Source organism: Phytophthora parasitica (assembly GCF_000247585.1).
Source record: "Phytophthora parasitica INRA-310 unplaced genomic scaffold supercont2.18, whole genome shotgun sequence".
Taxonomy (NCBI): Eukaryota; Oomycota; class Peronosporomycetes; order Peronosporales; family Peronosporaceae; genus Phytophthora; species Phytophthora nicotianae.
Genome location: NW_008649004.1, coordinates 887,352 through 913,351, shown reverse-complemented (window position 1 = coordinate 913,351; position 26,000 = coordinate 887,352). Strand labels below are relative to the sequence as shown.

Sequence of the window (26,000 nt, the reverse complement as noted above, 5' to 3'; positions counted from 1 at the left end):
GCTTGAATTGCGGGGATCAAGAAAAATTGTTGTGTGAGTACCTTCGACGTTGAGGTAAATGGTTTACTTCAACGTGACTTAGTTGACGTAAGGATCGAAGCTCACCAGAGGACCACTACATGTATTAGTAGTTTGAAAATGTATGTGAATACATTGGTGTTTACCAGTAATTGTCATTGCGTTGTGGCTGTTCCAGCTCCAGACGTCGCTGCTCCTTCAAAACGCCTGGACGAGAACACTCGACTGCGTTCGCTGCAGTTCCAGTCCCGACTGTCTAACGACGCCGTAGATGCAGTTGATAACGCCCTCGAGGACAGAAGCTTGGTGCGCTTTACAGGTTTCGATTCTTGCATGGCAATACTCTCTTCAGACTTGCGGAGACACCGCCGACAAACGGTTTGTCGTGTCCTGATGACTGTACGTTGGAGCTTCGAGAAATTATGCAGCAGTTCGGAAGTACTACATCGTCGACAAGCAACACTCTGACAGACTGAGCAGCACCTGTCGACGGTAAAACATCCACCGACCCACCGCTTGCAAAGGTTACAGCAACTCGAATCAGTCTCAGTGTCTAGGCTTTGGCTCCTCTCACTCAACCATACAAGTTTCTTCATTCGTGAGTGCAACCGAACCCGGGAGATTGAGATGGTGGCTTCGACACACGAGGAGGTTTGAATTGACGGGAGCGTGCGGCCATTGAGCTGCCAGAACGCTCGAACGTGTACCTCGACAGTGTTTGGGCTCTTCTGGCGGTAGACATGGTACAGCGACACGTTGCCGCGCACGAGTCTCTGCTTGTCTATCGGTTGAGTGTCCGGGACGACCACCGAGTGGACAATGTGGTAGCCGACACGCTCGCCGTCGATATTTGTCGTGATACCGGTGGCCTCGACGTATGTGAAGTCCCGAGGTCGAACGAGTGGGCGGGTGGTGTTAGGACCCGCGTTCACGGCCCATTTGAGTGTCAAGCTCCGCCATGGATCCTCAGGCGTTGGAGATAGGATCGAGGCTAACACGCAGCAGTCGACGATGTTGTCTCCGATGCAGGAGCTCTTGAGCATCGTGTCTTGTGCAGTGGGGCAGACAATGCCGCACATAATGTCATCCAAAGTGCCCGGTAGGGTACCAATGCACAAGAGGGACTCGATCTGCCCGGGTGGTTGATGCTCTTGGCTGGAGATTCTGCCGTTTGTCTCTGCCATAGTGATAGTGTCTTCATTGTGTCGGGCATTTGCATCACGGTCGCGGTAGACGGCCAGACCGCCTTGTTTCTTGACAAACTTCCAGTCATGCCGAGTGTCTTCGCTCACGTCGCCGTGGCAGTCCTTCACGAAGCAATCGTAGTCGTGTAGCGCTGCTGCAGTGAGTGTATTAGTGAATCGTCGAAGGAGATTGGTCTCGTTGGCGTTAAGCGCCCTCGAGGGGTACGGCTGCACTGGCAGGGGATACATGACGACTTGGGGATGTGTGCTTAACTCGCTTTGAAGGCAAACGGGAAGTGATGCAATGCTCCTTGCTCATCGGTGTGGATTGAAGACCATGCAGAAGGTCAGGCGGTGTATGACCGTTGACTCAAGTGATGCGCATTTAGGTTGTGTGTGCCAAGGCTGACGAGCTAGTGGTTGGAGCGAAATCAGACGCCGCTGCGAGCTAATACAAGGACTAATGTTGAGGAAGTTCTGGACGAAGTGGAGGTTCCCGCGCCGCAGATCAGACCACTCTATGTTGCCTCGAGACATCAAGCTTGCCCACCTACTTGGCAGTATATAGAACGCTCCCTGTTACGAACCGTTAAACCAGGGATACAGTTTGAAATTCATGTCTGTGGGCCCGATATTCTTGCTCGATTCGAGACGCGAAACAAATTCACGAGAAGTTCGCGGCGATTTGCTCGAGCACAGCGCCTTAGATTTGCATGTTGAAGCGAATATGGGCAACCACTTCAACTTGCGGTGCATAAAGCTGTAGACGAATCTTCGTATTACCATCGATTACCATTAAGCAGGCACAGCCACGTTCAGCCGTTTAACAATCATGCCGCAAAGTTTTACGTGAATGAAGCACACATGACTCTAGACGTCACACTAGAAATCTACTTGCTAGTGGAAACCTCGCCTTCAGATCGGCTTCGATATCGGCGTCTTGTGGGGCTAGAACCACCGAGCCATCACTAGGACTCATATCACGAGAAGCTCGCCGATATATTATCGAACACCCCAAAGTTACACGAGCAAAATTGGCGAACTGACTCGAGAAGTAAGCGTCTTGCCCATCAAACACCCTGCGAGTCCCACGTTGAGCAGCATTGTCGAGGATACATGCAAGCAACCGAGGCCACAGTCCATACTCAGCGGATGCCGACTCGCTTGAATCAGACTCGGTCTCTAGTCTTGCAGTGTTGGTCAAGGGTACTCATCAAGCATGCGCTTTCGCGTGATCTCCGTAGCCACTCGCCAACTTGAAATCTCCAGCGCAGCATACATTAGCAACCATGACCAAGTTTCCGCTTGCGCGCGCTCCATTCCCACCCGTTCATCTCATCGACTCCGACAAGGAGGCGCTTCTCGACCTGGCCGACACCTTCGTCGCCGAGACGATTGAGGACTACGAGAGACATCTGCACTACAACAACGGCATCGTGGACTCAACAGAGTGGGTCCAAGTGAAGCAATTCGAGGATGTCGTCGTGTACGAAGACCGACGTGCGCTCAAAGAGCGTCGCCTCTCGCGTGTCAGCTCCTCACGCGCACCAAAACGCAATGGGAATATGCTCAAGCTGCTTTGGGCCGGCACGATCCGTGGTGATCTGGACGACATTATGTATGCAGCAATGACCCGAACGGCCGAAGAGGCGAAAGTCAAATCAGCGTACGTCGAGAGCAACTGCATCGACTTTGCTGTGTTGGACACGATAGTGCACCCAACGGTCAATGACCCGTTCCGCAATGTGCAAATCAAGTGGGCGGTGAACGCTGGTCCGCCTATGATGCGGTCGGTTGTGCGCTCAAGAGACTTTGTCTACCTCGAGTCTACCGGGATGACAGCCACGTCGACCGGCGAACGCATCGGCTACCAACTGCTGCACTCGATCTCGATCCCTGGAGCGCCGGAACTACACGAGCACAAACTCGTTCGTGGCAACATGAGTTTGTTCCATTTCTTCCGGCAGAAGAGCGACGGGATAGTGGAGACGTACGTTAAAGCGTTCATCGATCTGATGGGCGATATGCCGCTCCGAGTGGCGACAACGCTGACGACAAGCGGCGTGGTGTCTGTTTGGAAGCTCGGAGAGTACGCGCTGATGAAGAAGCTCAATTGGAGGCTGAGTCAGCGTCGCGCGATCGTACCGAGTGACTGGGCAAAGCTGTGCCACGTCTGCACAAAGATCATCCAGGGCAGTATGGTTCGGCGTCGTACGTGCAAGATATGCATGCACCAGTGCTGTGCTCGCTGCTGCGTGTCGAAGAAGATGTTTTTCGTGCCGGCACACAGTCGAGCAGTGGTGCAGAAGATCGCCAATGTGTGCACGACCTGCATCCAGACGGCGTCGTACTCGAACGGCATGGACATTGCGCTGGACGAGATCTCGAGGACCGCTGGACAGTTCAAGGCGTACGCGTACTGGGCCGTCGCGTCGCCGACGTCGCCCTCGTCGTCGCTTATGCTATAAGTAGTGTACAGTTTTAAAGCCACGACAGGATGAGATATATGTGTTGTTGCAGTTTTCGGTTTGTACTTACATGTATGTACATTTACGTTGAAACAAGATACACGATCATTGCTTGCTAACGCGTGGTGTTCAACTCGTAAGTCTACGGTGGACTTCAAATGGACCGCCACAATCAGCAGAAACATGGCGAAGTCGTGCGCACGACACCATTACTGGCCGGTCAGAAGCTCTACCAGACGCTGGCTCATAGTTCCAGACTCGGTGCTGGCAGCACTGCTGCAGTTTAACGGCACGTTAATAACGGGAAAGTGGCAAGGACCTGACGGACCGACGGAGTGCAGTGGCATGATGTCGCTACGGTGGCGTTGGTGATAAGAATGGATTTTCAGACGCGCTCGTAGTATTCGAAGCGGTGGCTGAAGGCGAATGCACCCAGCGCATTGCCATCGAGGTGGCGCATCGAAGAGCACGCGGAGACATGGAAGGCGTGAGCAATAGCTCCGAGCTGCGTTACTATCGCTGACTGTCAAATGGAACTAGCGAAATGCCCGGCGTGATGGCATTCCGACGTAGTATCACGTAAAGCACTTCAAGGTCTCAATGATGACTGCGACTGCCAGCTGGCTCCCTCGTCACAGGAGACCTTGTCTGCAGCTCCGTAACTTGTCATCGCCGTCACTTCTGGCGTTGACGATCATTGACATAGCGTTCTCTCTGGCTACCGTTCATTCCCTTTTTGACTTTCAACTGCTCAAGCCGAAGCACGAAAGATGAAATTCCCGCTCACACACGCGCCGTTCGCCCCACTACGTCTCGGCGAATGTGACCGTAAGGAGGCCGTAGAGCTAGCCGATCTATTCGTGCAGCAGACGCTGGCCGACTACGAGGCTCACCTGGATATACAGCACGGTGTTGTGGATGAAGTCCGGTGGAAAATGGTCAAGCGATTCGAAGACGTCGTCGTGTACCAGGATCGCGAGGCCATGCGACCACGCCGGCTGACGCTTGCCAGCTCCTCGTCCGGCTCGGGCTACGAACATCGCGAAAGTCCGAATGAGATGCAGAAGCTGCTCTGGTTCGGCACCGTGCAGGGCTCACTCGACGATATTATGTACGGGGTCATCAACCCCACCGCCGAGGAGGCCAAAGTCAAGGCCTCCTACGTCGGCAGCAACGTGCTCGACTTCGCCGTTCTCGACTCCATCTTGCGCCCAACCGTGGACGATCCATTTCGAGGGCTGCATATCAAGTGGGCGGTGAACGGCGGGCCGTCCTTGATGCGCTCCATGGTTCGTTGCCGAGACTTCGTCTATCTCGAGTCCACGGGCATGACGATGAACTCCAAGGGCGAGCGCATCGGCTACCACATTCTCCACTCTATTGCTGTACCAGGAGCCCCGGAGCTCCTTGAACACAAGATCATTCGCGGTAACATGACGCTATACCATTTGTACCGTCAGAAGAGCGTGGGTGTCGTGGAGACGTACGTCAAGGCCTTCATCGACGTGATGGGGGACATGCCCTCCAGCATCGCCACGTTCGTGTCAGCCAAGGGCGTCGTGTCCGTGTGGAAACTTGGTGACTATGCAGAGATGAAGAAGCTCATGTGGCTGCTGAAGCAGCACAAGGCAACGTCGTCTTACCAGGACAGTAGCTCGAATTTCTGTCGCGTGTGCCACAAGGAAGCTCGCGGCGTACTGTCACGTCGACAGACCTGCTGCATTTGTTCGGGCTGTGCTTGCTCCCGGTGCAGCATTCCGAAAAAGCTGCACCACATGTCACCGCTCACACGCACGGTGATGCAGACGTCCGTGGTGGTGTGCACGCCTTGTATGCGGACAGTGTTGACCACAAGCTGTCTGGAGGTGGCACAGGCCGAGGCGGCGAGGAATAGTCAGGGTGAGGACTTCCACGACGGCGGGTCGATCAAGGACACGTCGTCGCCGTCTTCGTCTGGGTCTTCGCACGCGTGGTAAGTACTTCGAAGTATATCTCCAGCAATGTGAATAGTTGTATTAAATAAGGTGTTGATATAAGAGAGAAGTCGATGGCCGTCGGTAGCCGTCCAAGAATCGTAAAGCGGCATCGCACAGCACGTTCAGTTGATACCATTTAGAGACAGCGTGCATGATCTTTCAAGCTGGAGGGATCCGCTACAAGTCCCGCGTGCGCCAGCGTGGTACATGTATGAGTGGCGAACAGATTACTTCGTGCTTCTTGGAGTCTCCACCACTTTACATGACGTCGTGTTGCGTGATCGACTAACGTCTCTGAACCACCAATTGCGTGAGAATTCAAATTGAGTGGCTATGAGCAACAATCACAGATTTCGATCCTGATCGGCGATACGAGTTGAAGCAAGAAGATCGGTTGCGATGACAAGTTGTCAGTGACATCTGATTTAGCATCGACATGTTAATCTCCTCGATTGAGTTCAGTTGAGCTATTTTGGAGAACGTTAATGAGTAGAGATTCGTGCTGGGTCTCTACCCGATACAGTACACCATGGTGTTTCATCCAGAAGGATAGGTCACTTTACTGTCCTCTACTAAAGAACTTACCATTTTTCGTCAAAGGTGGCGGAGCTAAGACTGCGATGAATGTCGGACGGAAGGCATGACACTACGAGAATAGACGGCAACAATATTTCATCACGACCGCTAAGAATTAAGCCCATTGGTACAGTCAAGCAGAACAAGTACAAGAAGGTCAAGGAGTACTGCAGAGTCACGTGCAAACTAAATTCCATCTGCAAGGACCCACTTCTCCGTGATGAAATTCGCCGCAGCGTCCGCGAGATGCAGCAGATTCGGATGGAAGCTTGGCACCTCGTTAACCTCCACACGCTTCGATGTCTAGAGGAAGCCATTCCGCTTCCGGACTACACTGACAAGACCTTCTACGACCACTGCTGTTCATGCATCGCAACTACTGCCAAAACTAATCTCATCGCTAGGAAGAACCCCGAGCTCTGGGAGTCGTACCGAGTTTATAAAGAGAAACGAGCACTCGTAGGTCTTGAGGAGGTGCGTAACCGCGTCGGCTACTTTCACCTGAAGGCTGAACTTCGTAAGCAAATCGTTGTGAACGCTGGAGTGATGATTCGTCAGCATTTTGCAAAGCGCCTGCGACTCTACGTGCAGATTGCATTTGGAGGGCTGGGTAGCAATCTCGACAACAAAGAAAAAAAAAAGGAAAAAGCACTCATTGTGAGAGAAATTATGCGCGCGTGCTACAGCACTGATGAGACAGATGTGGTGGAAGCCCTCCAAATACGGGATGCTCTTACTCTGTGTGGCGTCGAGTGGAGTGAGCAGTGGATACCAGGGCCAAACCGGATCGGTGAAAACGGATTGGCGTTCTACGTTCGATTGATCTGGGAGTTCCAAGATGTGGTTGAGAAGAGGATGAAAGCAGAGCCCAATGAGAAGGAAGTGCGTGCGTTCTCACTTTTTCCCGTCTCCACGACATACACGGCGTCGCACACCAAGATTAACGGAACGACCGTTGCAGGATTCTACCTACGCATCAAGAAGCGGGAGAAGAAGTTCTGCTGGCAGATTCCAGGAGTGGAGGTTTCAACGGAATCGTTTCAGCAAAATCGGTGGGTGGTGATGCGCAACGCTTTTGACATCTCGAGGTTTGAAACAAAAGTCCTCTGTGTCCTCTCCCCAACCCCGAGTTTGCGAGTCTCCCCGTAGAAGAGAAGTATAAGCACGCTAGCCACCTCTTTGCAAACCAGGTCACCATGGATGGATACGGCGCATCTCGCCTGCTCTTTCGGCCCAAGACAGAGGCAAATGACGAGGAGAGAGCGGAAAAGAGGTCTTCTGAGCACCCCGTCATCCTCACTGGGTACGTGCCGGACGCCGTCGTTGGACTGGATCCAGGGATGCGAACCATTTGTACGACCGTCACAGGAGATCTACGCTCTAATAGGAAAAGACACTGTCGACAACGAAGACGCAGATCCCGGCGTGGTAAGGAGACACTTGGATCACATCGAAGGAAGAGTGATCACCCGCACTGGATACGTACACCCAAGGCTCCTCAGCGTCAATGCGACCGAGATGTAGATCGCATCAGTACACGTGAATATCGGCACTTGGCCGGGTTCAACAAATTTCGAAAGTGGAATGAGTGTCTGAAGAAACGAGATGGAGAATATCAAAGAGTCATTGCCGACATGCCGTCGTTCAAGACGGCAAGCCTTAAGAAGTACTTGGAGTGCCTCGACTACTTCTGGCGCCACGCAAACTTCCTACTAGAATTCTGTGCTGAACACCCGTTTCTTAAGTGGAAATTTTTCATGAAGCGAATGGCTCGCGTTGCGGTGGATGCAATAGCCAAAAACGCATCGTTCCAGCGGTAAGAACGAAGACATGTGTTGCGTACGGAGACTGGAGCAAGCGAAATGGTATCAGAAGTCATGCATACAGTCCAGTGAAAGGCTTGAAGCAGGCGCTTCAGAAGCGCGCGATGGTGGTCTCCATGGACGAGTTCATGACGAGCAAGCTCTGCTCGCAGTGCCACCAGACGCTTTCGTTTGTTCAATATCTCGTCGCCACCAAGTTCATGAAGCGAAAGAAGCGTAAGGGCACGGTTCTGATACGCAATCGACCAGAAGTACAGTTCGAGAAGAAGAAATGTTACGGAGTGCTCCGCTGCGACCACGAGGGATGCGGGGCTTGCTACTGGGACCGCGACGTGAACGCAGCAATCAACATGTTGGAGCTCCTGAAGAGCGAAATTTTAGGTCTCGGACGCATGGTGCCCTTCAATAGGAAGTAGACAGGATAATCGTGGAGACGAGAAAATCTCCACCCAGGATAAAGACCTGGATATTACATGTGGACCACATATTACACGTGTCTTGGAAAATGTAATAAAAACTTATCCTCCCTACCTTCGTTCTATTTTGGAGCATATAGAGAACGCCGACCCCTTTTTGGTTGTCGACCTGAGCCGCCATGTGTTGAACCTGTTGCTTGAGTTTCTTTGACTAGTGTTCTTATCGCTGATCAGGAGGCTGCGACCATGAAGCACCCCCAGTGTTGTGATTGGAAGAGAGACCAACAGCAGTCTACATGATCAGTGATTGCACCTCTAGGGTATCAAACCACTTCGCTTTTCCCCTCCCGAGCCTCACCCCAGCGCAAGCAAGTAACGATGAAATTCCCGTTGTCGGCGTGTCCGTTCCAGCCATTGGAGCTTACTGCCAGCGAGAAAGACACCATTCAGTCGATTTCTGATGGCATCCTGACCGAAACGATGGCCGAATATGAACGAATGCTCGTTCATGGAAACGGTGTCCTAGATACCGAACGCTGGAAACTCATCAAGCGGAAGGAGAACCTTGCAGCCTACCAGGACCGTTGTGCACTTGCAGTGACGCTGCAGGCCTCCAACAGCACTACCAAGCCGACCGTAGATACCGTTGAAGACCCAATTTCACCACCACCACCACCGGCACCGACAGCTACGCTCGGCGTTTCTGCTAAGACGCCAATCCAGCGAGTGCTGTGGCACGGCACCATCAACTGCGACCTCGATGATCTCATGCTCGGTGTTGTGAACCAGAATGCAGATATGTGGAAGGTCAAGTCGTCCTATGTCGAGGACAATGGATTGGACTACTTCCTGCTCGCCTCGATCAAAGAACGCACCGTCGACAAGCCATTCGAGGGCCTCCAGTTGAAGTGGACTGTGAATGACTTGGGCCCGTTGATGGCAAAGCCTATCATGCGTCCTCGCGATTTCGTGTATATGGAAAGCACCGGTATCACCCAGTCTCCAACTACTGGGGAACGCATGGGTTATCACATTTGCCACTCCCTGGAGCTTCCTGGTGTTCCTGAGCTACCAAACTACAAGCTGGTGCGTGGTAAACTGGAGCTCTACCACATCTTCCGCCAGAAAAGCAAGGGCGTTGTTGAAGTCTACGTTCGCGCGCTGTGCGACTTGCAGGGTGAGATGCCGTCTACCAGTGTATCTCTGTTCTCGGCTGAGGCGATGTCCACGCTCACGCTTTCAGCTTTCTGTGCGGAGCGTCACAAGGTCATGTGGTTGCTGCACACGATGGAGCCGTGCGAGAGTGGCAAGCCGTCGCTAGATCTCTGCAGCGTATGTACTAAGGACCTCAGCAAGAGTCTGCTACCGTTCATGAACAAGGCTTGCAGGATCTGCTCGGGTCGAATTTGTGCACGCTGCCGAATCCCCAAGCGAATCAGCTTCCTCAACCGACGCACACGAGGTGTCATCAAGAAGAACATCGACATTTGCACACGCTGCGTCCACACATCCGCACACATGAGTGCGCTTACTGTCGCACAGGGAGAGCTCGCGCTCGAGAATCCGACAGCTATCTTTTATGAATCTGCGGTCACTCGAAGTATGTCGTCGGTCTCTTCGGCTTCCTCGGGCTAGATCTCAATCTACTCGACCTCCGCCGTGGCATCGCTATGCTACAGCGATGCAGGCCATTTTGTTGATAAGTATGCACGCGCGACTCACTTAAAAATGAATCGGTGTCGTGTGAATATGTACGTGATGTTAACACCATAAATGCATGCATCCATTTGCTGTATTACTTTGACAAATAAGGGTCGAAAGCATGGACGCGAAATAAGTTGTGGTTGCAACGGCAGTCGCCACCGAAAGCTGGCGCGTAACTTCTTCCTGCTGTTTGACCCAATTTTTACCGCGTTTGTGGGCTTCTCGCTTCACCGTTCAGCTCACCCAATAGATACGCATTTCACTTTGTCGTGTGCATGAAAGCCACCACAAATGTCTCTAACAGACCGACCGAGACTTCTCCATCTGCACTCTGACGGGACGGGCATCTGAAATACGAGAAGAGTTTGTCGCGCGAAAGCTGGTTATGTTGTACACGATACTTAACTTCTTTCCTCTTCCCTTAAGCGACAATCTCGGTGAGGACAGACGGTGATATACCGCACTACGTTGAGGCCAGGCTTTTTAGGCCTTCATATGGATCCATTCCACTTGCTACGTTAGTGCAGGTCGCAGGTCCGCATCCATTTACCACCTGGAGCTATTTGATCGTCGGATTTGTGGTGAGCTTGATCAGCTTAACAACTCGTGCATGTCCATTCATCAATCTTATCCAGACAGCACAAGAGTTCTGGACCATGGACCCTACCTGCCCATTCGAGACCCCTCTCTCGCTTTCGGAGCGTGACGGTCGATCGATGCAAAGGTTGGCGCAGCGCTGCATCCATGAAACGATGGTGGACTACGAGCACGTCCTGTCAAGCAAGAGCGGCTTACCTAGCGTCACTCGCTGGAAACCCGTCAAGAAAAAAAATAGCATCGTGGTATACGAAGACCAGCTTGCGATCGAGGAGATTAGACGTCGAAAACGAAAGGCGAAGTCACTCGGAGATATCATCGAATCTACTCGTGTTGGGGATCTATTAACGCGGAGCGTTGGTCCCGGAACATTCCGATCGTCGGCCACTGCATTCACCCGTGAGACCGAGGTGGGCGAGCCCAAGGAGACGCCGAAAATGGTCTGGATGGGCACGGTCGACTGCGAGTTAGACGACCTCATGTACGGCCTTGTCAGTCAGAGCGACGAGGTGACTCGCATCAAGTCTTCGTACTCAGGTAACAACATCCACGACTTCGCTACTCTGGCATCTCTGGAGACTTCGACGCCCAGTGATCCCTTCCATGGCCTACAACTCAAGTGGGAAGTGAACAGCGCTCTGACTAAAGCAAAACCGGTGTGGCGCTGCCGCGATTTTGTGTACCTCGAGGCTACAGGAGTGACTAAAAGTCGCTCTACAGGACAGCGGATCGGGTACCAGATCTTGCACTCGCTCGATGTACGTGGCGTCCCCGAGCTACCAGGTCGCAAGCTGACTCGTGGTAAGGTGACGATTTATCAGCTATTCCGTCAGAAGGCCAAGGGAACCGTCGAAGTTTTTGCAAAAGCCATGGTGGATCTTGCTGGGGATGTACCTACCAGTATGGCGTCGTTCGCGACCATCGAGGCTGCTAACGGAGTTAACAAAGCAGCTAAGTGCGCTCGTAAGCGCAAACTCAATTGGCTTTTGACTACAGCTGAAACGAACTCAACTACCTACGCTAGCGCCGAGTGCAATGACTCGTGCTGTAGCGTGTGCGCCCGAGAACTCAAGAATGTATTTGGTCAAAGGAGTTCTTACGAATGCCACATCTGTACTAAACGCGTGTGCCATCGATGCCATGTTCGACAAAAACTCAGTTTTATCAAGCCCGACAACAACTCGTTCGTCGTCAAGCGGAAGGTTCTCGATTTGTGCACTCGATGTGTTCACACCGCGACACAGATGAACGCTCGACGCGTTGCGCTGGAAGAGCGTGCACGTGAGCACCCTGCATCAATGTACAAGTATGTTCGTCACCAGAAGCAGTCGTCACTGGAGGAAAGCTCCTGCTTTGAAGAGTTTGACCTCTCAAAAGCAACAGAGAAAGATATCGAGGACTGCTCAACTGGTATGGTTCTCTTAGATCGCGCAACGCAAGCGTTTCATCGCCTTTTTTAAGGTTGCAACTTGATGTCTGAAGTGGCGTCCCATCCATTGGAAGATGAGCGTAACAAACATAGACTTGTACAGGTATAGCATGTCGAAAAGTGTATAGATGTACTTGAAGTATTTACCACGTCCAAAGTTTACATCGGCCAGTTTTTTTTTTTCCATTCCCTTTTAATTTTTGGGGCTTTTTTTCTGGCCGTGGTTTGACGAATGAAGGCCTGTGTGTATTATAGTTGTCTAGCTTCATTCGGCTGAACTAAACTGAATACACCATGTTCAAAAATTTAGTTTAAGCTCAAAGATGATACACTTCTCAACTATATGTCGCGTATTTTTTTTGTAAAGCTAAGTGATATCAATGTACCTCCTGCGAAACGAAACGCGTTTTAGCTGTATCACCTGGAATATCAACTGAAGAGACAATATCTAGTAAAAAAAAAACAAAAAACAAAAAAAAAAACAGTTCGACACCGAGTAGATAAATCTGGCCAGACCCGAAAAAAAAAACTCATGTGCTTGGTAGAATTCGTATAGAACCACGACAACTGTATAACATGTGATATTACGAGAAACATGATTGGCTCTTGCAATCATGGTCTTACGAACGAGGCATTGTATGTTGCAGTGCCATCACAAATGCACGAAATCTACAACTCGATCATCACCATACACGTTATGTTGGATAGTTCTTGATGACTTTGATGCGCCGTAATCAATACCATCTACCAATCGTGGTCCCCTCTTTATAGTATACATACCAGTGCATGTAATTATGCATTTGAGAAAAGAACATTAACGAAGCTGTATTAATAATTTTATACCTGATACAGTAAATACATGCCTCATGGAAAGTTTTTTTTCGAGATGTAATCTTTTCTAATGTGTTATCAAAGATGACGTGTTTAGAAAATGACTCATTTATGTGACGATGGTGATCTTATGATGGTATAAATATACAAGTTCGGCCAAATTGCTATATTTCAGCCTACACAGATCACTATATATTACTTAACAATCTAATTGATGCTGCGTACTGTATCTTTTCAATAGCCTAGAAATACATAATTTTGCTTTCAGTCGTGTCGACGAACTTCGAAGAGGCAATTCATGCATTATCGGTGTAAGCACCCTCCGTCCGGTGTACAGTACATGTACATCGCAGATCAAGTACAATTTGGACGGACGCAAGACGATAGTTGCGTTGTATATCTCGAAGATGGGAGCCCTCCTCTTGTTTGGAAGCGCTGAGCTATTGCCACTCACTCCTCAATTTACCAACTGCAACGCATTTCATCATCACGGAAGCAGTCCACTCGAGTCGAGACAAGACAAGACTATGCTCCAGTCCTGGTTGACCGCCATTTGTTCTGCGGCAGCACTTACGTCCGCAGTAACCGCTAGCGATACCTATGATGCCCAAGCGCAAGCCATCGTCGACGGCTTCTCGGCGGAGCAATTGCTGGGCCAGATGACTCAGCTTAATCTCGGCACCGTCATGAACGCTACTACCCATGAGCTGAATGAGACAGCAGTCCGTTCGTTTGCCAAGCAGTACGTCGGCTCATATTTCAACACGCACTGGGACAAGCCTGTCAACGGGAGGTTCGGCTTCAACGCCTCCGAATTCCGCTCTATCGTCCAGCGTATCCAAGAGATCTCCATGGAGGAGAACGGTGGCCACCCCATCATCTACGGCCTCGACTCCGTCCACGGTGCCAATTATGTTGAAGGGTCTGTGCTGATGCCCCAGCCGATCAACAGTGGAGCTAGTTTCAACCCCGACCTGGTCTACGAAGCAGCTCGTATCACTGCTCGCGACACTGAGGCCGGAGGAATGAGCTGGATATTCGGACCTATCCTAGACGTCTCGCAAAACTCGCTTTGGGCACGCACACTTGAGACGTTGGGCGAAGATCCGTACCTGGTTTCAGTCATGGGCGCTGCTGTCGTTCGCGGGCTGCAGAGCTACAACCAAACGGCTGCGTGCATCAAGCACTTCATTGGATACTCCAAAACTACCACCGGACATGACAAAGACAACGTGAACATCCCGGACTTCGACCTGTTGAACTACTTTATGCCGCCGTTCAAGGCTGCTTTCGAGGCAGGTGCGCTCACGACGATGGAGAGCTATACCTCCGTCAACGGTGACCCAGTCATTGCCAGCGCGAGGCTCTTGAACGACCTCCTTCGATCGGATCTCGGATTCAATGGTGTGCTACTTTCGGACTGGGGCGAGATCTACAACCTTCACGACTTCCACCGCGTGGCGGCCACACGAGAAGAAGCTGTCGCTATGTCGCTGATGCAGACGTCTATCGACATGAGTATGGTACCTAACGACGCGGAGTTCATCAAATACGGTCTGAACATGCTCAAGGAGAACCCAGACCAGGAAACTCGACTGCGTGAGTCAGTAAAGCGTTTGATCAAGATGAAGCTCCAACTTGGATTGTACGATAACCCGGTGCCAGGCGAACAATACGTGTCGATGGTCGGCAACGAAAAGGACGAAGAGGTCGCACTGGAAATGGCGCGTGAATCAATCGTGCTCTTGAAAAACGATGATGACGTGTTGCCGCTGTCGAAGAGCGCGTCTGTGTTCCTGACTGGCCACACGGCCGATAACGTTGGCTTTCAATGCGGTGGCTGGACTTTTACGTGGCAGGGCCACGGGGGTAACGACATATTCCAACACGGCATTTCTGTCCGCCAGGGACTGGAGAACGTGGTTGGCAACGACTCCTTCACGTACTTTAATGGACTGCTTGGTAACGGCTCCATTTCAAATGCTGATCTCGCAGAGGCAGTGCAGCTCGCAAACCAGCACGAATACACTATCGTAGCCATCGGCGAGTCCAATTATGCGGAGAAACCCGGAGATATCGACGACCCCGCTCTACCGGAGGGCCAAGAGAAGTATGTGGAAGCTCTCGCTGCGACGGGAACAAAGGTTATCGTGATCCTCTTTGAAGGTCGTCCGCGTTTGCTTGGTTCGATTCCAAAGAACGCCGTTGCCATCATTAACGGTATGCTTCCGTGCGAACTTGGCGGTCAAGCCATGGCTGAAATTCTCTACGGTGACGTTAACCCCAGCGGTAAGCTGCCGATCACCTACCCGAAGGACCCGGCCAACATCGCCATCCCCTACAACCACCGCGTCACGACGCGCTGCACCTGGGACAACTGCTGGATGCAATGGGACTTTGGTGCTGGCCTCAGCTACACCAAGTTTAACTACTCTGCCGTCACGCTCGACAAAACTAATATCGCTAGCGCCGATGACACGCTCACTGCCACCGTCACCGTCACGAATACCGGCAAGCGAGCTGGTAAGGAGACGGTCATGTTGCTCTTGATGCAGCCGTTCCGCAAAATCTCGGTGCCCGAGATGAAAATGCTCAAGAAATTTAAGAAAATCGAGCTACAAGCAGGAGAGTCCATGGACGTGTCGTTCTCGTTGTCGACGGAGGACTGGGGTGTGTACAAACCGCAGATCGGCAGCGGGTTGAAGCGCATCGTGGAAGACAGCAGATACATTGTGGCTGTGAAGCCAGACACGTGGTGCAATGTGTACTGGGGCAACCTCTCGAATCCGTTGTGCGCGGAATTTACTATCGACACGAGCAGCGGTGCAGGCACCGTCAGCGCGGGTGTCGAACTGTAAATATTTTCGAAATCCCGGCGCCAGAACACCGCTCTTCCTCTTTTTCTTTTTTTTTTTTTTACCCCCAGCTACAAAAGCTTGATTTGAGTAGAAGAATGACTTTAATGCCAATAAAGCTCAATTTTCTTCTCATAATTTCTTTATTCGCTTAGAGATCGATTCTGCGGTAAAATAATTATAATACCTTTCTAATTATTAATAACGAGTTGTTTTGGCAGAATAACGAATTATCCATGTTATCCGTAAGATATTTTAACCATTAATAACATTTAAGTAAAATTATAATGATCCATTATAATTTTACTTAAATTTACAGCATCTGGAATAATATTTAAAGCAAAGAGAGAAGGCAAGTTACATGAATTGGCACCTTAAGTTTGGTTTTCCGATGGACAGACTTTTTTTCTTTATAGTTCAATTTTAACTTTTTCTTTCCGAGCCATGCATCCGAATGCGTACCTTTCTTCGTGCACTAAGTCTCGAATTTCGTTAGCAATTCTCGGTATATTGCGACGAGAAACGAACCTTGCTAGCAGGCAAGTGTAGTACAATTAGAGTCACTAGGATTCTCTGTTACCAAAAGAGCGAGATGAGCATTACAGTTTTCCAATGACGGACGAACTTTAGATCCACAACGCCATTATCTCTCCGATAGCGATGGATTTATCGAGACTATTCCTTCATACTGGGAAAATAACTTTTAATAATAAAAAAGAGTCTCAACACCTGATTCAACATCCCTGGAATATAACGTGAGGGTAAGAAAAAATTATTCACCTTTAAATTACAAACATTCTAATAGAATGCTTTAAGTTTCAGTGTAGTACCGTAGTTTTCGAATGGAGGTAAAATGCCCCCTAATAACTTGACCTTCAAAAGTATAATATAGTTAGGTCAAAAATTCCTGTTTACGAAAGGGATAATAGTAACTTAAATTATATCCCTTACTAGGTGTTTTATTTTTAAATGAAAGATGCTAGCAAAATAAACATAAACTTATGAAACCAATAATAGTAGTGTTAATAGTAATTGCATGCATTCCATTACGGTAATTTTTTTCGAACTTAGCAATAATTGGAACGGATATTTTTAATCTTGAGTTTTGAGCAGTCTAAAATTATTTGAAAGTTTTCTTTTTAAGAAAAAAAGCAAAAATACAATTATTAATTCCCGTTTGTCAATAAATGACGGATATATTACCGATTACGAATCAAATTTATTTTTTTGGATCAAAAAGAAATGACACTTTTTCTGTCAATTGTTTAAGATCCTTTGTCTAACTGAAAAACAGTTTTTGTCAAATAGCTTTTTCAAGCTCCAAAAGACGTCAGGTTGTGCAGTGGTAATGTGGTGTAAATTATATAGTACTTCGATGTTGCTGTGTTGACGTATCTGCTTCTCCTTATTCAATACCCGCCGCAATTGTTTTGGTTTGATTGCATGAGTGCAGGGCCGACAGTGACTCGAGTCCGCTTTAAGATACTGTTCTTCTGCGCTGTCCGGTGACCCTGCATCAATACGGTGGTCTCTTTGCTTGCCACAGACTCGAAAAAATAGAGACTCGGCTCCGTTCCCGTGGCGTCGAATCCGAGCGTACAGGCATACACTCCATGCGAGATTCCATTCCGTCGGAATCCCACTAGATCCACGATCTGTCCTCCTTCTCTCACTCGAATGAGGGCCCCTCCTGTCAACTCGTAGACACCCATTTGGGGTATACTGGCCCAGATGCAGCCCTCAGCGTCCAACGTGATGCCACCCAACAACGTGCCCACGTTGGCCCACACTCGGCGGTTAGCCAACTTGCCGTCCTCGATAATATCAAACGCAGTGAGTCGACCGGCCATTGCTTCGCCCACAATGAGAGTTTTGCCGTCCGGAGTGATGGCCATTCCATTCGGAAGTAGCAGGTCTGTCGCTTCCACGCGAACCGTCCGATCCACCGGGTCGATGCTCACCAGTGTTGTCGAGCAGCAGCTCTTCATCTTTGCGACGTCGAACCCTGCATTGCTGAGATATACCCTCCCGGTGTTTGAAACTACCAATTCATTCGCGCGGAACTGCGTGACGCTAGATACGTCGGCATATAGCTCGACGCAACTGGACTGCTGGTCCAAGACCAAAACTTGTCGGTTCTTCATTCGAAGGATGAGCATTCGACCGTCCGGCAGCCATCCGATAGCCGATATGAAATCGTCATTGTCTTGGTATACGACTCCGACGTCTTCGGTTGCTAGAGAGTATCGCAGCACTTTCTTGCCGAACATATCGACGAAGTAGAGAGTCTGCTCCTGGCGACGGAAGTGCGGGTTGCTGCCGTGCATGAGGCCACTAACGACCAGCGACGCCATGCGGTCGTCAGCTGGGGCCCCGACTCGCAGCCGACGAATTGCTCGTTGCCACATCATCTTGCACGGGAGCAAAAGACGGAAGACGTTGGGCACCCGCTTCTTGAAGAGCTCGGGCTCTGTCGCCGAGCTGGAACCGCATAGAGCGAGGTGATCGAACACCATTGAGAAGGTGCGGTAAAGCGCCGTAACTGAGCGCGATCCAGGAGCTTGTTGCAACGCTGGCAAGTTCGAAACTGAAGCGATCGTCACGCTCCAGCTCAATTCGATAGGGCGTAACCGAGAGCTCATATCACAGTCGATGGCTGCCTGGCTTTGAAATCAGTTGGACGATCTTGCGTCCGGCATGGCCCTCCACTTGACAGCACGTCGGAGCCATCACCGACCACCAACAGGCAAGAGAGCACTTCAGTGCAGCAAGTGGATCAGCACAACATCTCCTTCATCTCATAAAGCAAACATGCTCTCTCGTCGCCAGCCGCTCCAAGAATGTATTTTACGGAGAATCTTTGAAGCTTTGATTTGATTTCCTTTTGGCCAAATCGATGCAAGCTTTTGGCCTTGTCAAGTGAAAACCGAAATATTGGCTGACTGACACACGCCACATTATAGACGCCGAGGGGGTGCCATCAAGATGATGAAAGATTTGGCTTCGCGGAATCTAGTTGAGGTCTTCGGCAACTTGCCATGGGATGAGGTACTTACCGGCTCGTTCATTCTACCCTAGTGGATCTTTTCATGATGTTGCTATGATTGTTCGTTCTACGTCTTCAACTGCGCGGAATTTGCGCTGGACTCTTATCTAGAGGCACATTGCCAGGACTACGAGACGTAAGGATCGCGGTGGATGCACTCCATCTCATTTGTGGATGCGGTTGCGTCGATTTGGAAAGTGCTGGATGCGTTCTTGAGCGGCAACCAGTTCTTGGCCGAGCGGCTTGAAAGCGTTGGCAACAGCTTCACTTGGTCAAATTTGCCTACCTCTTACCTCTTTATTTGTCCGCATCGTCGGCAACGACATGGCGATAACCTTGATGGACTTAGGGTATCTCCACGTGACAGCAGTGTTTCTGGCGATATCCTTGATGGACTTAAAGTATCTCCACGTGACGGCAATGTTTCAGATGTGAGCACCGTTCGATTCGGCGTGTGATGATACAGTTCACTGACGCTGCTGCTATCGTAGTGGCTCCGATGCGAGCAATCCATTTATCGAGATGTTGTCTCTGCATAAATTACATGTCGAGACCGGATGCAACTTGCGTTTGTGTATTTCGCTGCCTCAAATTATGTACTGGACCATCGATTTCAACTACAACCTGGGCAGTTGTGCAGCGAGTCGTGCACGTACATATCGCACTCGCTGCAGAAGACGTTCTGGCACGTGGTGCACTCGTACGCGGCGCCTTCGCCGTCCAATCCGAGCGGCAACAGACACCCAAAGCATTTCTTCTGAACCAACTCGGGGGACACCTTCGCTCCCTTCTCTCCAGTCACGCCCGACCGTAGTAAATGCTGCGTGAACTTGGCAACGGGAAACAAATGATGATAAGACCGTGCGAGATGCGGCGACGATACCAGCGGCAGGTTGCAGACTTGGCAAGTGGTCGGCAGGTCGCAGCTCTTGGACTTGCAGCGTGGACACAGATACCCCACCGTAGTGAATGCTTGGTGACAAGTACAGAGCGACAACGCGCCACTGCGACGCTGTGGAAATCCCATCTCTACGAGCGTGGCGAAGCGCGAGGCCGCCGTCGCCACAGTCGGCGACGGGAACGTGAACGCTGTCATGAGTCTTTTCATGTGGTCGGCGTCCACCGCGACGTGATACGTGCCGTCCGTGCCATCCGCAATACGACGCAGCAAGTGCATCTCGGCTCCGATGCCTATGAACGACACGCGGATATTTTCTCGCTTAAGAGACGCCAGTGTCTGGAAGATATCGCCCGGGTCGGCAGTCACAAGGTTGCCGTAGACCACGACGACCTCCCGACTGCCATAGGCTGGCACTGTCTTTAGGGAGCTCCGAGCGATATCAAGCGCGTTCTGCAGTGACGGTTCCTTGTCCACAGCCAACGCCGCAGCGATGCGCTCGATGTGCGTCTTGGGGTTACCAGACAAGTCGCTGAGCTTCTCGGCCGTCATGCCTTTGATGCCGATGATACCTAACTGGGAAATGGGGTTTTGGTCGAAATAGTCCTTGACGAACTGCTGTACCACCTCGCTGGCACAGGCCAGACGATGCGGCTTCCAGTCTTTGGTGGCCATGCCGCGTGACAGATCCATCACTACGTACGTGTAGCGGATCAGTCCTTTGCGTACATTGCGCGCGATCTCCAGGCGGCTGCAGTAGCATAACGTATACTACCATATTAGTGCCACATCTTCACGGAAAACCCCGTACAATACACACCGCTGGCGCTGCTGCTTCTTGACGGCCTGGTCGATCTTGAGGTTGCCCGAGTCATCTTCCTCGATCACGTCCCAGCTGCGCTCCAAAGCGCCCTCCCATGCATACCCGCTTGATGCTGAGGCAAAGGACAATACAGCAACATGATAAATGGTCAGTTTAGTGCGCTGTGGACGGAGCCTAGCGAGCCAGCACCACTCTCACCTTCCTCCTCCATTTTCACTTGTGGAGAGTTTGCAAACAATGTACCTCATTTGTGGTACACATAATTCAGGTACATGAGTATCAAAGTTGCTGTTTTACTCGTTGGTTGTATTACTCGATGGATGGATAAGTTACAAGGTGGAGTGGAGATAACCTCCATAAATCACGGATGACCTCGTCCATTTTCAGACGAAGAACATGGTGGTCTTACGGATCTCTGGTGCCTCCATGGGACTTTCACATACGGACGAGTATGCGACCGACGGAGACGAGGACGACGACGACGGCTCGATGCCTATGACGTCCAACGAACTGGTCGAAAACACGGACAATCGCTGCATCTCAATTGACGGGAGGTCGCTGGACTCCAAGATACCAACACTCATCGACGTGGGGAGCGACGACGCATCTCGGGAAGACTCGCCGCTGTAGCCACTTTCTCCCGTGCGGTCGCTGTCGATATGTCTGCTATGCACATTTCGGAAGCTCGGGCCACTAGTATTCCCCTGTATGTCGAACAACTTCTCACGCACAAAATCTGCCAGTCGAGTGGCGTACTCGTCGGGCGGTACAGCACTAACATCGTGGGTGTCTTTGCAGAGCAAGCAGCCTAGGAACCAACGCTGCACGGTCCAGCGCCAATTGTAGCGCTGCAGCATATCCACGATACCGATATAGTACACCTCCTTCTGGTCATGAGACGTGAGTCCGTTTTGGTGCGATCTGCGCTTCTCCGGGTTCTCGTAGCGAACACCTAGGAGGATACTGTAGTCGATGATACCGCGACTCGCAAGGAACACAAAGTCGCTGCAGAGTTGATCTTGCTGTTGAGCAGTGTTCGCATATGACAGAGAAATACCGGTGCTGATTTTGAGGAAATCAATGTCCATCAAGAGCTGGCCGATGGCTTTGCGGTCCTTAGCAACCTCGATGAGCCCTTCCATCGTCGTGGCACTTACAGCCTGCCGTCGATCACGGTTCCCCTTGAGGTCGAATCGCTGATCTACAGGACCTTCATTGAACAAATTCTGCATCACAACGAAGTACATACGGCGCTTGCCAATTGGGAGCGAGATCGAGTGGCAACCGAAGTATCGACACAACATCGAGTTCGGATTTGACTGGAGATACTCGTGGTAGTGTGGTCTGCAAGATGACAGTATTAGTCAAGAAGATACGGTGAAATTTCAAGTAGCAACTTACAAGATTGCTCGCAATGTATCGAACTCCTCCTTTGGCACGCTTTTCACCATGAACTGTTTGTTTGCTGGTCACAAAAAAATGTCAGTTTATGAGATTAACGAGCAAGGAGAAGGAGAATATCGTCGCACCTGTAAAGTAAAAGATGTTGCCACTCTTTCCTTCCGAGCCGTGTTCGCTTAGAATCCGAGACGGGTCGAAGGATTGCCTGTAAAAGTCCTGGTCGATGTTAAACTGCGCTCGAATGCGATGGAAAATCTTCGGTGCGCAGTCGCGAAAGCTGAGCATGGTTCCACCTTTCTCGCCGACAACGACGACGCCCATACTCTCCACGTGAGTGTAGTCATTGTAGCTGATGCTCGAGTACCCACCGACATCTATTGCAGTGTCTGAACCCGTGAACCCGCTTGCACTGCCACGTAACGCCTTCTTTTCGACGGCCTGTGCCATTTCAATAGACCGCATAATACCTTTCGACATGTAACGCATCACATCCATGCGAAGCTTGTTCGATACGTCGATCTTCTCCGTGCTACTGTTGTCGGGTAGTGGAGCTGCCCCGGCCGTAGAGGTTAGAGTCGCTCCTCCCGCTTCAATCTGTGTGATGGTCGTTCTCGACGGGTTGCTGGTGTTACTGTCATCTCGAATAATTTCGACTGCACGTGGTTGCCGTGGTGCCTTGAAGACTCCTGCGTCTCGACAGAACAGAGCGAATAGTGCTAAAGTCTCGAGCACCAGTGATAGTTGATCCAACGCGTTGGGTATCATTCTGCCAAACTCCGTCCCTAGCTGTACCAAGTAGATAACCAGAGCCACCATTGTGTGGATTGCGAATACCCCCAAGTAGGGCCGAATCCGCTTTGCCATTCGTTCCGTGGTCGCGTGTGCGTGGCTCTCGAGTATTCGGATGCGACGTCTGGACTGGATAAGTGCACCTCCAATGTAGAGCAGCACGATATAAGCTGGTAGATCGAAGTACAGCACAACGTGTGCAGTAAGCTTCGACTGGAATTCCCCCAGAACGTAACGGAAGAACAAACAATACAGCAACGCAGCAGGCCATGCGAAGATATGGTGCTTGACGTTGTCGGCGTTGAACGGTAGGAACGGGTTGGACAGCGAAAAGATGAGATCCAATGCCAACATCAAAAACCACAGCGTCGCCGACGTGCTGAAGAAGAAGTAACACCAAAAGAAGAAAGGCACGTAAGCTTCCAATGCTCCTGCGTCGTGTCCGAGCTCCTCGTTGGCTATCCTGCTCAGTGTCGCTGGAATGGGTCCTCCGACATCGTCCGGGTTTAGCAGAATGTACCACGCGTGCAGTCCGACGCGCATGATACTCGCGATGCTCACACTCATGAAGATACACATAAGTACCATACCCGGATGCACCCGGATGCTTGGATACCTGATGAAGAAGAAAACCATAGCTCCACTCGACAGTAGACTCGAGATCAACGCCGTGAGCTGCCAGGCGATGAAGAGTTGGTCCATCGTCGAAATCGGTCTTCAGTTACTGCGAACCGACGGCTCTATTCGTTGCGGTTGATCACGCTCGACACGAATGTCACGCGTGACCAGCGCAAGTTTGAGAGTGGCGTATTTGGTTTTGCTTTCCCCCTGTGGGTCCCCAATGAGGAAGGAAAACGCTAAATGGAAACATGCCAGCACAAGGGAGAGCGTTGCACTGGCTCAATGGGCCAGCGCGGACGGACTGTTTCGTTCAGCGGCGGGTCGTTCTTTTTTTTTTTTTTTCCTAGTTCGGTTGAGTTCCAGCTAGTCGCAAGTTAATGCTCACAAAAGCAGGGGAACGGGTTGGAAAAGGAACTCGACGCGCACATTCTCAAGTCAAATGTCTGGACAGCATCGAGTCTGTGCCGCACAATGGAAGGTGGACGGCGGAATCCCAACCATAACTCAATCGTATCTACTGGCTGGTCACTGGACTCAGTTGGAGTCTCACATGCTGCAAATGCCAGAAAGGCGAGGTGCAACCGTGCTGTGGAGACGTAGTGATGGCCGGACGGCCAGTTACAGGACCTGACGCTCTAACTAACGTAGAAAGCGCCCCGTGACGTCGTCTAATTTTGAGTGTATCGCCGGTTTACATGCTGCCATACTTGAATGATTCAAGTAGGACAGCATATAAACGACTCAGAGGTTGAGTCGTGCCCTGCTCGAATGTAGCCGGCAGTCTATCTAGCTGGTCGCTTCAGCGTGCACCCAGCTCCTAGGCTCCACCTCGATGACTCAGGACGCAGCGCGAATGTTAGCGAGAGCTGCAATGGCTTCGTCGCACAGTAGCTGGTGAACTGTACACATGAGCAACTTCAACTTATGTACACCACACATAGATCTTTAAAAGACGCAGTCAAAAGATACTTTTTAGTGTTCGAGTCCCTATTATTGTTGCGTCGGTCCATGGGGGCTACTAACGGGACCCAATTCCGCATCGTGGACGCTGACGTGGAGCTACGGCGCGAGACGAGAGACTTTGCACGATGTGAGAACGTGTTCCCTCTCAGTTTCTTGCTTCGGGTTCGAACTCATGGCGACTGTGTTTATAGGGACTTTGGCGGATGTGGAGCAGTTGCATCGCCGCTTCAAGAAAACTTTCGGGTTTGCCGTCACCGCGAGTCAGTTTGAGAGCCTTTTACTACTGAAGTCACCCGAGAGTGTCGGGATCGAAGAGGTTTTTGAGGTGCTGGACGCCAACCACGACGGACGCGTGGACGGGTTGGAACTGCTGGCGGCACTGGCCTGTGTCTGTCGTGCCACGTTTGAAGACAAAGCAAGATGTACGTAGAGCATAGTGTTGAGTGGATGGTGATAACTTATTGAATTCTTTGTCTCAGTTGCTTTCGATCTCTTTGATTTCAACCACAATGGGTCTTTATCACTGGCAGAATTGGTGCGTAGATAGCTCTTTTCCACCTTTTAGCTGGCATTCAGTGCTTATCTTTACATTTCTAGGCTCTTCTAATGAAGTCTGTGTTAATCGGCATGGCGCTACTAACCGGCGGTGGTCCTGAAAGCTCAGCGTTGTCCTCTCTGCACTCTGCATCAGACGCAAACAACTCTATGGAGGCGATGATGCTCTGTCTTGGGCTAGCAGAAAACGCATTTTCTCATGTGGATAAGACCACGACAGCACTCGTCTTCGAGGATTTCATCGCGTGGGCACGTCGCAACCGTGAATTCATGCTTCAAGTCGAGCGCTTCCGTCTTATTGCTGAAAAGGCTGTGGGGTTCGAGGACGCTCTCTCACTGCCTGATGGTAGTGATGATGACTCAGATCTGGATGTGGAGGATTTAGGAAACTCCGATAAGCGTCGAGATCAAGCGGAATTAGATCTGGGTATCAGTCGAAAATGGGCTGAAGTTCCCCCACCGTGGATGATTGAGCCTATCTCTCAACCACTACAGAATACTGCGTCAGTCTGCAAGAAGAACGGTATGCCTCCACCTGCGAACTTACAGTTAGAGCGGGTTTACGGAACCAGTGGATCATCAGCTCGAAACGCGTGTCGCCTGCTAGCTACGGGTGAAGCGGTTTATTTCGTGGGGAGCTACGTTGTGTTATACTCCTCCCAGCGTCACGAGCAGCGATATTATCGTGGCCACAGACGTGCAATTGGATGTCTGGATGTGAATGCCAGTGGGGAGATCGTGGCAACCGGCGATGCCTGTTCGGATAGCACCACAAGCACCAAAGCTGGAGCTGAAATTCATGTTTGGAACGCGAGAACGCTACAATGTCTAGCTGTACTGCGCAACTTTCATCCTGCTGGAGTCGCACACGTTAGCTTTCCTGCTGCTGCGTCGGCAGCTACAGCCACACTCCGACAAACCCAGGCGTTGTCGATTGGCGACCGTAGCGGAGCCGGTGGGAATTCATCAGCAGTGTTGAGTAGTAACTTGATGAAGAAGAAACCACACGAGACGGAGGCTCTAATTG

At 50.9% G+C, this 26,000-nt stretch overlaps 12 protein-coding genes across 12 annotated transcripts; 8 read left to right on the top strand and 4 right to left on the bottom strand.

The window, feature by feature from the left end:
* Positions 1 to 173: 173 nt before the first annotated feature.
* Positions 174 to 1,451, bottom strand: PPTG_09669 (hypothetical protein; the record flags this gene model as incomplete). Its single annotated transcript, XM_008904686.1, has 2 exons — positions 174 to 459; positions 532 to 1,451. 2 exons carry the CDS (start codon positions 1,449 to 1,451, stop codon positions 174 to 176), a joined length of 1,206 nt encoding a protein of 401 aa, XP_008902934.1.
* A 1,040-nt stretch (positions 1,452 to 2,491) lies between these two features.
* On the top strand, positions 2,492 to 3,670 carry PPTG_09668 (hypothetical protein; the record flags this gene model as incomplete). Its single annotated transcript, XM_008904685.1, has 1 exon — positions 2,492 to 3,670. One exon carries the CDS (start codon positions 2,492 to 2,494, stop codon positions 3,668 to 3,670), a length of 1,179 nt encoding a protein of 392 aa, XP_008902933.1.
* Positions 3,671 to 4,167: 497 nt separating this feature from the next.
* PPTG_09667 (hypothetical protein) lies at positions 4,168 to 6,017 on the top strand. Its single transcript, XM_008904684.1, has 2 exons — positions 4,168 to 5,642; positions 5,708 to 6,017. Coding segments are annotated over exons 1-2 (1,203 nt in total). The 5' UTR covers positions 4,168 to 4,440; the 3' UTR covers positions 5,709 to 6,017.
* Positions 6,018 to 6,270: 253 nt separating this feature from the next.
* PPTG_09666 (hypothetical protein) lies at positions 6,271 to 7,371 on the top strand (the record flags this gene model as incomplete). The annotated part of the gene is made up of 1 exon (XM_008904683.1): positions 6,271 to 7,371. One exon carries the CDS (start codon positions 6,271 to 6,273, stop codon positions 7,369 to 7,371), a length of 1,101 nt encoding a protein of 366 aa, XP_008902931.1.
* A 47-nt stretch (positions 7,372 to 7,418) lies between these two features.
* PPTG_09665 (hypothetical protein) lies at positions 7,419 to 8,461 on the top strand (the record flags this gene model as incomplete). The annotated part of the gene is made up of 2 exons (XM_008904682.1): positions 7,419 to 8,038; positions 8,095 to 8,461. 2 exons carry the CDS (start codon positions 7,419 to 7,421, stop codon positions 8,459 to 8,461), a joined length of 987 nt encoding a protein of 328 aa, XP_008902930.1.
* A 271-nt stretch (positions 8,462 to 8,732) lies between these two features.
* Positions 8,733 to 10,260, top strand: PPTG_09664 (hypothetical protein). Its single transcript, XM_008904681.1, has one exon. It carries the CDS (start codon positions 8,840 to 8,842, stop codon positions 10,094 to 10,096), a length of 1,257 nt encoding a protein of 418 aa, XP_008902929.1. The 5' UTR covers positions 8,733 to 8,839; the 3' UTR covers positions 10,097 to 10,260.
* A 561-nt stretch (positions 10,261 to 10,821) lies between these two features.
* PPTG_09663 (hypothetical protein) lies at positions 10,822 to 12,394 on the top strand (the record flags this gene model as incomplete). Its single annotated transcript, XM_008904680.1, has 1 exon — positions 10,822 to 12,394. One exon carries the CDS (start codon positions 10,822 to 10,824, stop codon positions 12,220 to 12,222), a length of 1,401 nt encoding a protein of 466 aa, XP_008902928.1. The 3' UTR covers positions 12,223 to 12,394.
* A 1,155-nt stretch (positions 12,395 to 13,549) lies between these two features.
* PPTG_09662 (hypothetical protein) lies at positions 13,550 to 15,880 on the top strand (the record flags this gene model as incomplete). The annotated part of the gene is made up of 1 exon (XM_008904679.1): positions 13,550 to 15,880. One exon carries the CDS (start codon positions 13,550 to 13,552, stop codon positions 15,878 to 15,880), a length of 2,331 nt encoding a protein of 776 aa, XP_008902927.1.
* Positions 15,881 to 17,286: 1,406 nt separating this feature from the next.
* Positions 17,287 to 18,519, bottom strand: PPTG_09661 (hypothetical protein; the record flags this gene model as incomplete). Its single annotated transcript, XM_008904678.1, has 1 exon — positions 17,287 to 18,519. One exon carries the CDS (start codon positions 18,517 to 18,519, stop codon positions 17,287 to 17,289), a length of 1,233 nt encoding a protein of 410 aa, XP_008902926.1.
* Positions 18,520 to 19,366: 847 nt separating this feature from the next.
* On the bottom strand, positions 19,367 to 20,874 carry PPTG_09660 (hypothetical protein). Its single transcript, XM_008904677.1, has 3 exons — positions 20,843 to 20,874; positions 20,642 to 20,756; positions 19,367 to 20,572 (listed from the first exon to the last, which is right to left on the bottom strand). The coding sequence occupies exons 1-3, from the start codon at positions 20,853 to 20,855 to the stop codon at positions 19,537 to 19,539; spliced, it is 1,164 nt and encodes a 387-aa protein (XP_008902925.1). The 5' UTR covers positions 20,856 to 20,874; the 3' UTR covers positions 19,367 to 19,536.
* Positions 20,875 to 20,909: 35 nt separating this feature from the next.
* Positions 20,910 to 23,586, bottom strand: PPTG_09659 (hypothetical protein). Its single transcript, XM_008904676.1, has 3 exons — positions 22,174 to 23,586; positions 22,046 to 22,109; positions 20,910 to 21,988 (listed from the first exon to the last, which is right to left on the bottom strand). The coding sequence occupies exons 1-3, from the start codon at positions 23,534 to 23,536 to the stop codon at positions 21,028 to 21,030; spliced, it is 2,388 nt and encodes a 795-aa protein (XP_008902924.1). The 5' UTR covers positions 23,537 to 23,586; the 3' UTR covers positions 20,910 to 21,027.
* Positions 23,587 to 24,463: 877 nt separating this feature from the next.
* On the top strand, positions 24,464 to 25,964 carry PPTG_09658 (hypothetical protein; the record flags this gene model as incomplete). Its single annotated transcript, XM_008904675.1, has 5 exons — positions 24,464 to 24,545; positions 24,610 to 24,840; positions 24,898 to 24,953; positions 25,016 to 25,928; positions 25,957 to 25,964. 5 exons carry the CDS (start codon positions 24,464 to 24,466, stop codon positions 25,962 to 25,964), a joined length of 1,290 nt encoding a protein of 429 aa, XP_008902923.1.
* Positions 25,965 to 26,000: the final 36 nt, after the last annotated feature.